At 49.6% G+C, this 12,021-nt stretch overlaps 1 protein-coding gene and 1 long non-coding RNA gene across 3 annotated transcripts in view; both read right to left on the reverse strand.

Annotated features, from left to right (window-relative positions):
- The window catches only part of LOC120384369, a 28,439-nt gene extending 19,607 nt beyond the window's left edge, over positions 1-8,832 (reverse strand). The window contains exons 1-3 of one of the 2 annotated variants that reach the window (XM_039503039.1): positions 8,716-8,832; positions 7,281-7,371; positions 914-1,246 (exon numbers count right to left, since the gene is read on the reverse strand). In XM_039503039.1, the coding sequence (XP_039358973.1) occupies positions 914-1,246; positions 7,281-7,371; positions 8,716-8,718 (427 nt within the window). In that variant the 5' untranslated portion in view covers positions 8,719-8,832. The remainder of the gene's footprint in view (positions 1-913; positions 1,247-7,280; positions 7,372-8,715) is intronic. The other variant, XM_039503040.1, reaches the window with a different exon arrangement.
- Positions 1-12,021, reverse strand: part of LOC120384377 — an 81,263-nt gene that overhangs the window by 33,933 nt on the left and 35,309 nt on the right. The gene's annotated exons all lie outside the window — the stretch shown is intronic.

Raw genomic sequence — 12,021 nt, forward strand, 5'->3', positions numbered from 1 at the left:
TGCCAGGAGTTTTGTGTGCACCCCCATTCCATCTGTACCCCCATTCCAGAGTCACCCATTCCCAACCCCAATGACAGGGGCTCTGTGACTGCCCTTCGGACCTTCCTCCACCATTATTATTTCTCCTCTTTCTGACTGGGAGATAAATCATTCAGGACACTCCATGGGGGTGGTGGGGATGAACAGAGATGAGACAGGAATGTTGTTCTACTGGAAAGAGTTAATTGGTATCATCAATTTAGGGTGACCAGATGTCTGGACTTTATAGGGACAGTCCCAATTTTCTGGTCTTTGTTTTTATACAGGCGCCTATTACCTCCCATCCCGATTTTTCACACTTGCTATCTGGTCACTCTACATCAACTGGTTCTTTGATCTAGACAGTTACAGAGGTGGCTTTGCTGGAAGCTGTTGGTCTGCTAAACAGAGAGCAGGGGTTCCATGTGTCCCCCACTACTTCCCTTTGGGTTTTCAGATTTCCTCAATATCAGTAGAGTTCTGCCCACTGATGACTATGATATTTCCTGAAATTTTGGAAGCGATTGCAAGTCGTGTGCAAAAGTTATTGCATTACAGACAAAGAGAGATGCCATCAACTTGAGTGAAGGTCTCCCAGGATCAGCCAGTTAGAAACCTCTCCTCTCCCCCCATCTCAAAACAGTTTTTGAATATCTGGGGCTTGACCCTGCATTCCTTGTGCAGCCAAACCCCCACAGAAATCAGTGCAATGCAGGATCAGGACCATTGTACGTACCCCAGAATGTCCCCCAGTTTTGCCCACAGCTCTGCCCTTTACGCTTTGTGCTGCTCCACCTCCCCCAGCACCACCTGCCCCAGCTCCCTGGAGCCAGGCCAGTGTCCTGAGCTCCCCTGGAGGGTTTTGTAGAACAGAGAAGGAAATGCTGGTATTTACCATCAATGGTCACTTGGGTTCCAGTCCCAGGATATGTCCCATCTTTGCTCCCAACCCAACATACGTAGGTTCCAGAATTAGTGACGTCGGCTTTCTTCACAGTGAGGGAAAGAGACCTCTTTTCTATATCTGCTGATAATATGATTCGATCTGTTCCATTGTTCACCTTGGCTGTTACATTGTTTTTGGTTTTATACCATTCAGCAAACCACTTGATTGAATTATTGCTTGTGTTGAATGTACACTCGATGGTGAACTCTGACCCTTCCATTGCATGGATAGAAGGGGTTGTCTGATTCACCACAATGACAGCAGCAGTATTTTCTGCAGCTCCTGAAACACAAAGTTCAGTGTCAGTATTTGACATTATTGCAAAAGAGGAAGAATTAAATCAAACAAAATTGTTTGCAAATGATCCACTGCAGAATGTTTCCATTTCTCTACAAGGAAGCCAAGTGCACGAGCAGGAACTCCCTGCTGAAGGTCACGGCATGAAGTTCAGAGTGATGAGTGGGGAGGGCTCAGACTAGGCGGTTTGCACAGGCCCTGCTGGCCCTGTTAGCCGGCCTGCCCCACTGGCTCCAGCCTGCCATACGGGCTCCATGGGGCCTCTCCCTAAGTGCCAGCCTGAGAGCACTGGGTGGCTCCTAGGGGGATAGAGAGAAGCCCAGATGCAGGGAATTGGGCCTGCAGGCCCCACGGTGGAGTGTCTGCTCCAGGGAGGCAAATCTCAACAACAATGGGCCAACCAAAGACTTGGGCGGGGGTTTCAAAGATGGGAGACAGGAGACAAAAGGAAGATGGAGGGGGAGAAGACTGAGGGAAAGAGAGAGCTGGGAGTGGAAAAGAGAGGACGGGAGAGAGAAAGTGACTGTGTGCAGAGCAGGGGAGAGGGATAGAAAGATGTAGGGGCCTAAGGAAGGGGAAGTAAAATAGACAATGAAAAAGATGTGATGAAAGTCTGAGATGAAAGGAAGACAATGATCATCGTTGTTGTTATTTATACTTATTCCCATTGCACCTCCACTCCTCAGCCACTAGTCCAGCCCCGTGTGTCAGGCCCGGTACGTACTGTCAGAGCCAGTCCCTGCCCTGAGGAGCTCACTGGCTCAGAGTGGGAGAAGAACAAGAGATGCTGTAGAGGGGGAGTTTCCTTATTCCCTAGGCACAGGGGCCCCACCAGTCTCTTCCCAGTAGGGGGGCTGAGATGGGCCAGACAGAAAATTGGGGGGCTGAGCCCCCCATTGCCACAAGACTCCACCCCTCTTTGTAGACCCTCTCCATGGCCAAGTTGGAGGCCGGGACTGGGCAGTGAAGGTGTTGGCTGCTGACAGCCAGTAAGAGCTGCCCTGGCAGGGGAACCTGGCTCCAGGGCCGGCAGATCCCTCGGGGAGCAGCAACCACAGGGGTGGGGCCCAGGAGCCTGGGCTGGAGTGGGTCAGTCTGGGCTGCTGTGGGGAGCCCTGGATCTACCACCTGCCCTGGGTGCTGCGCCCTGGGGTGTGGGGATAGGGATCAGGGGCTGTTCTCGGGCACCCCAGTCCCCTGCCCAGGTGTATTTCTCTGCTGCTGCTGGAGCTGGGGGCCCTCCCAGCAGCCTCTGCTCTCTCCACTCTGCCTTTAGAGCTGGGCAGCTGGAGAGTGGCAGCTGCTACAACAGGAGTAAGGCAAATTTTGGGGTGATTAGAGCCCCTGCAAGTGCTGCCCCCGCCTGTGCACTAGACCATACTGCCTGCCCCCAATATTATTATTATTTATTATTAAGCAGTGCTGCTAACCAGCACAACACTCTACAGAAGAAAGAGCAGGACGATGTATTCCTATCTTATTCCATGAGTGCAGGGGATGAAATACTTTCTATTGCAGCAGTATAGGCAGGATGTAAAGTAGCAATGTTACAGGTAAACTTTTTTTATTCTGCGGGACTGGATAACTTGCACCCAAAAGCATATAAACGAATTGACTGAGGAGCTTGATGAACCATTTAGTTTTTAATAACTCTTGGCACAATGGGGATGTTCCAGGGATCAGGAACAAAAGCTAATGTTGTGCCAGTATTTTAAAAGGCTAAACGGTGACCTGGAAAACTATCAGCTGGTAAATCTGACTTTAATCCCAGACAAACAAACCTGATATATTTTTTGATGATGAATTTGGTTGATGAAGGTAACTGACATGATACACTTAGGGCTTGTACACACTACCACTTATATTGGTATAACTTATGTTGCTCGAGGTGACTAAGCCACCCCCTGGAGCGATGCAAGTTACACCGACCTAAGCACCAATGTGGACAGCGCTATGTCAGCTTCTCCCACAGACACAGCTGCTGCCTCTCATGGAGGTGTATTTATTGTGCCAATGGGAGAGCGCTCTCCCGTCGGCATAGAGCATCTTCACCAGACATGCGACACTGGTGCAGCAACGTCTAGTGTAGACTAACCCTTAGACTTCTGTAAGGCCTCTGATATTCTGATTTTGTATGGTGCTGGTTTTTAATCAACATAGAATATAGACTTGTAGGATTGGAAAGGACCTAGTCCAGTCCCCTGCTCTCATGGCAGGGCTAAGTACATCTGTATTGAATGGTATAGAATCATCGAAGCACAGGACTGGAAGGGACTTCAATAGAATAGGTCACCTACTCCAGTGCTCTGCCCTCAAGGCAGGACTAAGTAATAACCAGACCAGCCCTGACAGGTGCTTGTCCAACCTGCTCTTAAAAATCCTCAGTGATGGAGATTCCACAACCTCCCTAGGCAATTTATCCCAGTGCTTAACCACCCTGACAGTTAGGAACTTTTTCCTAATATCCAACCTAAACTGCCCTTGCTGCAATTTAAGCCCATTGCTTCTTGTTCTATCCTTGGAGGTTAAGGAGAACAATTTTTCTTCCTCCTCCTTGTAACAATCTTGTATGTACTTGAAAACTGTTATCATATCCCCCCTCAGTCTTCTCTTGTCCAAACTAAACAAACCCAATATTTTTCAATCTTCCCTCATAGGTCATATTTTCTAAACCTTTAATCATTTTTTGTTGCTCTTCACTGGACTTTCTCCAATTTGTCCACATCTTTCCTGAAATGTGGCACTCAGAACTGGACACAATACTCCAGTTGAGGCCTAATCAGCGCAGAGTAGAGCGGAAGAATTCCTTCTTATGTCTTGCTTACAAGACACCTGCAAATACATCCTGGAATATTTGCGCTTTTTTTTTTTTTTGCAACAGTGTTGCACTGTTGACTCATATTTAGCTTGTGGTCCACTATGACCCCCAGATCCCTTTCTGCAGTGCTCCTTCCTAGGCAGTCATTTCCCATTTTGTAAGTGTGAAACTGATTGTTCCTTCCTACATGTCCCTACTGAATTTCATCCTATTTCTCCAGTTTGTCCACATCAGTTTGAATTTTGATCCTATTCTCCAAAGCATGTGCAACCCTTCCGAGCTTGGTATCATCTGCAAACTGTATAAGTGTACTCTCTATGCCACTATTTAAATCATTGTTGAAGATATTGAACAGAACTGATCCCTGTGGAACCCCACTCGATATGCCCTGGCACCTTGACTATGAACCACTGATAATAACTACTCTCTGGGAATGGATTTCCAATCAGTTATGCACCCGCCTTCTAGTAGCTTCATCTAGGTTGTATTTCCCTAGTTTGTTTACGAGAAGGTCATGCGAGACAATATCAAAAGCCTTACTAAAGTCCAGATATACCACATCTACTGCTTCTCCCTATTCACAAGTCTTGCTAACCTGTCAAAGAAAGCTATTAGGTTGGTTTGACATGATTTGTTCTTGACAAATCCACACTGACTGTTACTTATCACCTTATTATCTTCTAGGTATTTGCAAATTGATTGCTTAATTATTTGCTCCATTATCTTTCTGGGAACTGAAGTTAAGCTGACTGGCCTGTAATTCCCCAAGTTGTCCTTATTTCTCTTTTTATAGATGGGCACTAGATTTGCTCTTTTCCAGTCCTCTGGAATCTCTCCCGTCTTCCATGACTTTTTGAAGATAATCACCAATAGCTCAGGTACCTCCCCAGTCAGGTCCTTGAGTATTCTAGGATGTATTTCATCAGACCCTGGTGACTTGAAGACATCAACTTATCTAAGTAATTTTTAACTTGTTCTTTCCCTATTTTAGCCTCAGATCCTTCCTCATTTTCACTGGCATTCACTTTTGTGAGATCTCCAATCAACACTAACCTTTTTGGTGAAAACTGAAACAAAAAAGTCATTTCACTTCTGCCATTTCCACACTTTCTGTTACTGTTCCCTCCCCCCTCCTCCCCCCACCTCATTGAATAATGGGCCTACCCTGTCCTTGGTCATCTTCTTGCTTCTAATGTGATTTAGCTCAAAGAAGTTCTGGGCTTGATGCAGGAATTACTAAGCGAGATTCTGTGTCCTGTGTTATGCAGAAGGTCAGTGTAGATGTTCATAATGATCTCTGCCTGGCCTTAAAATCTATGAAAGCCAGAAACACAGGCCATTATTCTGCTGTACCTTGTGCAGTCAATTATACTGTGCAAAATGTGTAAAATACAGCAATTCTGCTTTCTTTCCTTTGCACAGGTGCAAGTGATGACACAAGATGCAGGTGGAGGAGGGAAGGGGCGGTCAGGTGCACAGTCTTAACGAGAGACCATCCATTTTCACTAGCATGTTAGACTCAGGGTTCTTTTCTCCTTCCATTACCAGCCTCTGCTTCTACAGGGAATCAATATCAAGTCCACTAAGAGACTATAAGTCATATGCAAAATATCTAGAGTTCAGAGTTTACCTGCCATCCCTATATTCTCAAGAGATTCACTGCACAATTGTCCTCCTGCTCTGCAGATTCAGCTGTTCAGTCTTCCCTCTGAACCAGAGATACAGACTGTTTACTCAAAGAATCAACCTGGAGACACTCCTGTCCCAACACCATTGTCTCCCCGACAAGCTGGTTAAGCTTATAGGGCTGTTTAAACTCCCTAACAATTTTTATTCCACCTGAAATCTCCTCAAAGCTCCCCACCATGGATTTTTTCAAAGCAAATTCAGTGGATTCATCTTCATTCGTAAAAGCAGCAAAGAATCCTGTGGCACCTTATGGACTAACAGACGTTTTGCAGCATGAGCTTTCGTGGGTGAATACCCACTTCGTCCTTGCTGCTTTTACAGATCCAGACTAACACGGCTACCCCTCTGATACTATCTTCATTTGAAACACTTTGGCCACTAGGCACCAACACACTTTCCTCAGAAGAGAGACTGTTTACTATTAACAATGGCCCATTAAGAGTCCATGGAAACAATTCCTTTTTGCCCTTACTAGGCAAACTACTGACTTTTTACAGACTTCAAAGACTTCTTCTGTCTGCTCTACAAACAGAAAAGAGCTGGAGAAACAGTCCCCTTTAACAGACAAACGGCTTGGGATATCCTTTCCCTTGTCCCAGCACACATGGCTGTTCACGGACCATTGCTTGGAGATTGGGGTAGCTCCCTTCACAGGCAAGTCATTACCTCTAACAGTCACAGGAACATTTCCTTCAATGTCACAATTCTCCACACTGGTAACAGGTAAGGTACAGGGTTACTCACATTCCACTAACCTGGTCTTCCCAGACTGTCCAGTTAGACAGAGTCCCAACTGGAACCTTTAGGCCCGACTGGGAGGCAAATTGATAACTGTAGGTGTCCCTGCTCTGACTATTAAGGATGCCTAAAGGTTTCCATTCTAAACCTTGGTTTTTCAGTTGCTCAGAATTTTCCAACGTTTTTGCTTATTGGGCTATTGCTTATCTGTGCAAAGGTGAAATTTTGGGGAAAGATTAAGTTTTGATGATGAGAAATGTGAAGAAACACACTTTTCCCAGGATAAAACAAAAATTCAGTGCAATGTTTTCTTTAAAACCCCTGAAGCCAAAACACTTCGAGATAAACTGCCTCTGCAGCTGGTAGCTCCGGGGGTGATATAAAGGACTCAGGGCTCCCAGCCACAGCTTGAGCTCCGGGGCCTTTAAATTTTGATTTAAAGGGCCTGGGTATTTAAAGTCCCCGCCTCTTCTGGTTGAGGCCACACCCCCAGCTGAGGACTCTGGTGTACCGGTAAGTCCTTTAAGTTACTTTCACCCCTAGATCCAGACATTCCCAGTGCAGTCAGCAGGCCCAGGGAGGCACTTGCAGAGGAGAGACCTGGCCTGGACCATGCCTGTGCAGAGGAGTTCATCGGCCCTTGGCCTGGGCGGAGCAGGAGTAACTGATGGTGCCACAACACCACTCCCCTCCCAGGGCTTTCTCAGGGATACGTCTGTGAATTCTCCCCTGGCAGGGTCAGCGGCAGGCCACCAGAGCTGCAGGAAGTCTTACCCCAGCTAATGGCGGCAAAGCACAGGAGTCGGGCGCCATTCCAGCCACATCCCCAAGCCCTTGGACTGGAGCAGAGTCCTCCGGCGCTGCCCTGGGGGTCAGAAAAACATGTCCATAAACCCCTCTGTGCTTCCCAGCAGGCAGCTCCAGGCATATTGCACACACTGAGCTGAACCAGACCCTGTTGGACACACCCGGCTGACACAGACACTATCTCTGATTAGTTCCTCAACCTGAGTCTATAGACCGGGGCTGTGAGAGGCAGCGCGTGGGTGTAAAACACAGTGCAGAACCCTCTGGCATCTTCCCAACAGGAGCTGAGCCCAGCCTTGCCCAGAGATCTGGGGGAACGAAGGGGGGCTCTGAACCGGTTACGCTAGGGTGGTGGTGTGACAAGGGCTGCAGTGCTGGCTGCTCCTCTCAGCCGGGTCTCAGCTTCCCGGGGGTGGCTGGCTGGCTCCCCAGGCAGCCTCCCAGGCTGGAGAGGCTCCATGCTGTCTTTTGGCTGGCAGGGAGGCTTTGAATGAGGCCGTCTCTGGTAGACCATTTCCACTTTCCCGACCAGTCCTCATGCTATTCTCTTCCCAGTGACCCCACAAAGCCTGGCTGTCCCAGCCACCTGGCTGGAATTGGGGGGCCCAGGGAGCCATTGGCAGCATTCAGTAAAGTCATTAGTGTAGGAGCTCTGGAGGGACGGCAGAAAGGAAGGGAAGGGGAAAGCGGGGAACAGCCCCCCCCATGCAGTTTTTAACCTTTAGCTCTGCTTCCCAGGTCAGGCTCTGGAGCTGATGTGCAGGGGATATTCATGGTGTGGTGGGGGAGAGAGAGCTTCCCAGCCCAGGTGACTGGGTGAAAGCCCAATTGCACAGCAGTGGGAGTGGGGGCTCTCCTTATCCGCTCAGGGCTGGGCTGGGGGGTGCGGAGGGGTTCTCTCCCTGGCCACTCGGGGCTGGGGAATGGGGGGCTCCCCTTGGCCATTCAGGGCTGGGCAGTGTGGTGGGGGGTTCTCCCTGGGCAGCTCAGGGCTGGGTGGGGGGGCTCCCCTGACTCCTCAGGGCTGGGCAGGGGGCTCTGCTGGTTGAAGCTGGGTGGTCTCATATCAATTAATTTTGGAGAATTGAGCACAGGAGAGAACTCTACGCCCCTCGCCACCTGGAGTTTCCTTCTGCAGGGGTCTGTGGGGCACTGTCAGGGCATCATCCCTGTTTCCCAGGCAGGGTCCTGCTCTGGGGGCCATTTGGGGTCTCTATTCCTGGCACTGTTCCCTGTCCCCACACTCAGAGGTGTCTGGGGCGGAGGGTGGGGGCTGTCGCTAAGGAGCCAGCAGGTAGCTCTCCCTTGTGAGCAGCAGCTCCTCTGCCTGCCTCACTCCTCCCTAAACACTGCGCAGGTGAAGCCAGCCACGTCCCCGGGTAGAAGAAGGTGCTAGACCTACCATCTCCAGTGCGACCTGCCAGCCTCCACTCTCCTCCCCTCTCGCTCAATCTCTGGACCAGAGACGACTTAAACCGTCCCTCTGCTTGGTTGTGTCTTGCAGCACTTCCTTCTCAGCGTGCAGAACCTCACTGCATCCCTTCCGTATTCCTCCCCCCACACCGAGTCACAGCTTGAGGAGTCATTGGGCCAGAGAGAGCGTGACTGTGAAGCCTGGTGGGTAGGGACTGACCTGGGAGGTGGGAAATCCAGGGCCCAGTCCCCCTGCTCCAGTGATTTGGTATTGATCCAGCATACGACAGATGAAACTGAGGGCTCCTCCATCAGACTATCCCTTAGCCCAGTGGTTAGGAAACCTGTCCTGGGAGGTGGGAGACCCCTGTGCAAATCCTTTCTCCCCCGCAAGCAAATGGAGGAATTGAACTTAAGTCTGGGGTTTAGCTGCCTGTGATTTTCTTAGGACACCCAGGACTGTGAGTCCCCTGTAGCCAGAGGGAGCATTGTCGTTATGGCTGGGGTCAGCTCCCTAACCCCCCCAGCCCGTCAGCCACTCAAGCACTCTCCTAGGGTTAGGCTGGCCCTGTCTGCCTCACAGGTGCACCCCAGTCCCCTTGAAGCAATCCCCTGTGATATCCAGCCCCTGATGCTGCTACTCCCAGAAAACCCACAGCCTCTGACCCCAAAGGAGCAACATATCCCACTTTACCAGTTTCACCTTAAATCATTGCTCCTGTGAACCACACAGCACTTGCAGTGAAACAAGAGAAGGTTTATTTAAGAGAGACTACAGAGTCCACAAGAAACAAGAGAGCAGTTGAAACCAGTGGTTACAATACAAAACAAAATCATAAAATGCAGACTAGGGCCACACTTAACAATAGTTCCCTTTCCTAGCTGGCAAAATAACACACACACCCCCAGCACCCCCGACGTTCAGTCTGTTGCAGAATTCGCTAGTGTCGCAGGAACCAGGCTCCAAACGTTCATAAAACACCCCCATTGAGCAAGATGTTTCCTCAGTGAATGGATTCAGGGGGCCTCTCCCCTTCAGTGTTACACTGAAAACATCTTTAGTTTCTATTCCTAGGCAGGATGATCCCTTGTCTGTTGGAAGGTTCCTTTTTTTTACTGCCAATTGGTTTTCATGATTTGCAGTTGTCTTGGAGCTGGGAAGGGGGACACGGGGTAAAGGCTCTGTGGCGTCGGAGCCGGGAAGGGGGACGTGGTGTGAACGCTCTGCGACGTCGGAGCCGGGAAGGGGGACACGGGGTGAACGCTCTGCGACGTCGGAGCCGGGAAGGGGGGCATGGAGTGAACGCTCTGCGGCATCGGAGCCAGGAAGGGGGATGCGGGATAAAGGCTCTGCAACGTCGGGGCCGGGAAGGGGGATGCAGGGTAAACGCTCTGCGGCATCAGAGCTGGGAGCAGAGCACTGGGGAACAGACTCTGCCGGCGTGTAGAGCTCTGGATATGTTTGCTTGGAACTAACCCCAATAAACATCACGTTGCCAGCACTTCTGCTTCCTGTCTGCGTGACAAGAACCCGGGGAGATGGGGAAGGGAAAGTGCTCTAACAGCTGGAACCCGGGGAGAGGGGGAAGGGAAAGTGCTCTAACAGCTGGAACCCGGGGAGAGGGGGAAGGGAAAGTGCTCTAACAGCTGGAACCCGGGGAGAGGGGGAAGGGAAAGTGCTCTAACAGCCTCTTCCTCTCCCTGTGCTTCAGTTGCTGAATCTGTAAAATGGGAATAAGGACACTGAGCTCCTTTGCACAGCACCTGGAGATCTTCTGATGGAAAACACTGTATAGGAACCAGGTGTTATTACTCTAGCAGACTGGAGCCTAGTCAGACGCTGACTTAACAGAGCTCTCTCCCAGAATGGGGTCAAGTACCAGAGCAGGAGCTGTGTTAGTCTGGTTCTGTAAAAGCAGCAAAGAGTCCTGTGGCACCTTATAGACGAACAGACATATTGGAGCATGAGCTTTCGTGGGTGAATCCCCACTTCGTCAGACGCACGTCTTACTCTCCCAGAATGGAACGCACTGTCTGATATTGGGCTAATTACAGGGTGTTCATTTTAAGGATGGGTTGGATAACTATTGGCTTGTACTTGTAAGGAATGGGATACGTGGGAGTCCTTTTCTCCCCCTTCCCACAGCCATTAGAATGAAGGGTTCATGGCAGGACAGTGAGTACATTCCCCCAAGTTTTCTACTTTCCTCTCTTCTCTCTCATTAAACCTTCACAAGTAGGTCCCATTGTCTCTGTCTCATCTAGGATTGCTCTGTGCTCTGTTGGAATCTTTTGTTCTGTCCTGCTTCCAGGTGAAATAGTCCTGGAGGGATGTTTTTCCCCAGGAATTACTCTGCCCACTTCCAACCAAAAGCAAAATAAGAACACCCTTAGCTACACACAGTTCTGATTCCAAAGAATTGCCTTTGGCTCCAGAAGGATGAATACCAGACAGAAGGAGGAACCTGCAGTGCAGACCAGTAAAAACTATGAGCCACTTGGCCAATGTAAATCAAACCTAGATTTGTGTGCCAGACTCTAACCATCTTCCATTTGCAAAATGTTTGGGGTAGAATTGTACCTTTGAGTGGAGTAAATATACACCAACGGGGCTGGCCTGAGAGGCTGTGTTAATGCCCAATAATTAGGTGGCATCAAATGTACATGGAGTGTTGGATTCTATATATTAAAATAAGCATCAACCAGACCTAATTTCTCTCTGTTCTGTCCCTAACAATTGTTGCTGAAGAAGAAGGTAGAGGTCACAGCTTTGCTTTCCAAGTTCCACCTCCACACAGAAAACTGCTTCGCAACCTCACTCTGACCTCCCTTTGCAATAACTGAAGGCCTCTGTCACCGCAGCTACAGCTGCAGAGCGAGGGACGGCCCTGTCCCATGGAACACACAGGAGCATTAGCCACAGCACCTGTCCAGTCACAGTGCTGGGAACGGAACCCACAGCTCCTGGGACCTAGGGCCTGAACCCAAAGACAGCCTTCCTGCTGCTCTGTGCAGCATCTCTACAGGGGCCAGACCATCCATGCCTCCACAGTCATCCCAGGAAACCTGCCTTGCTTGCTGCAGTGCCCTTCTCTCCACCTAGCCAGCAGGGGCGCCATTTCCGGTTTTGGTAGGTGAGGGCAACTTGAATTGTGATTCCAGGGACTACTTAGGCACTCTAATTCCTATATAAAAGAAAGGAAATGAAATAAATATTAGACCCACTCAGCTCTAATACTTACGTGTTATGACATCTTGTGGCAAGTCACTTAAGGGAGACAGGTTAGGGTTAAAA

This window comes from Mauremys reevesii, linkage group 16 (genome assembly GCF_016161935.1).
Source record: "Mauremys reevesii isolate NIE-2019 linkage group 16, ASM1616193v1, whole genome shotgun sequence".
Classification (NCBI taxonomy): domain Eukaryota; kingdom Metazoa; phylum Chordata; order Testudines; family Geoemydidae; genus Mauremys; species Mauremys reevesii.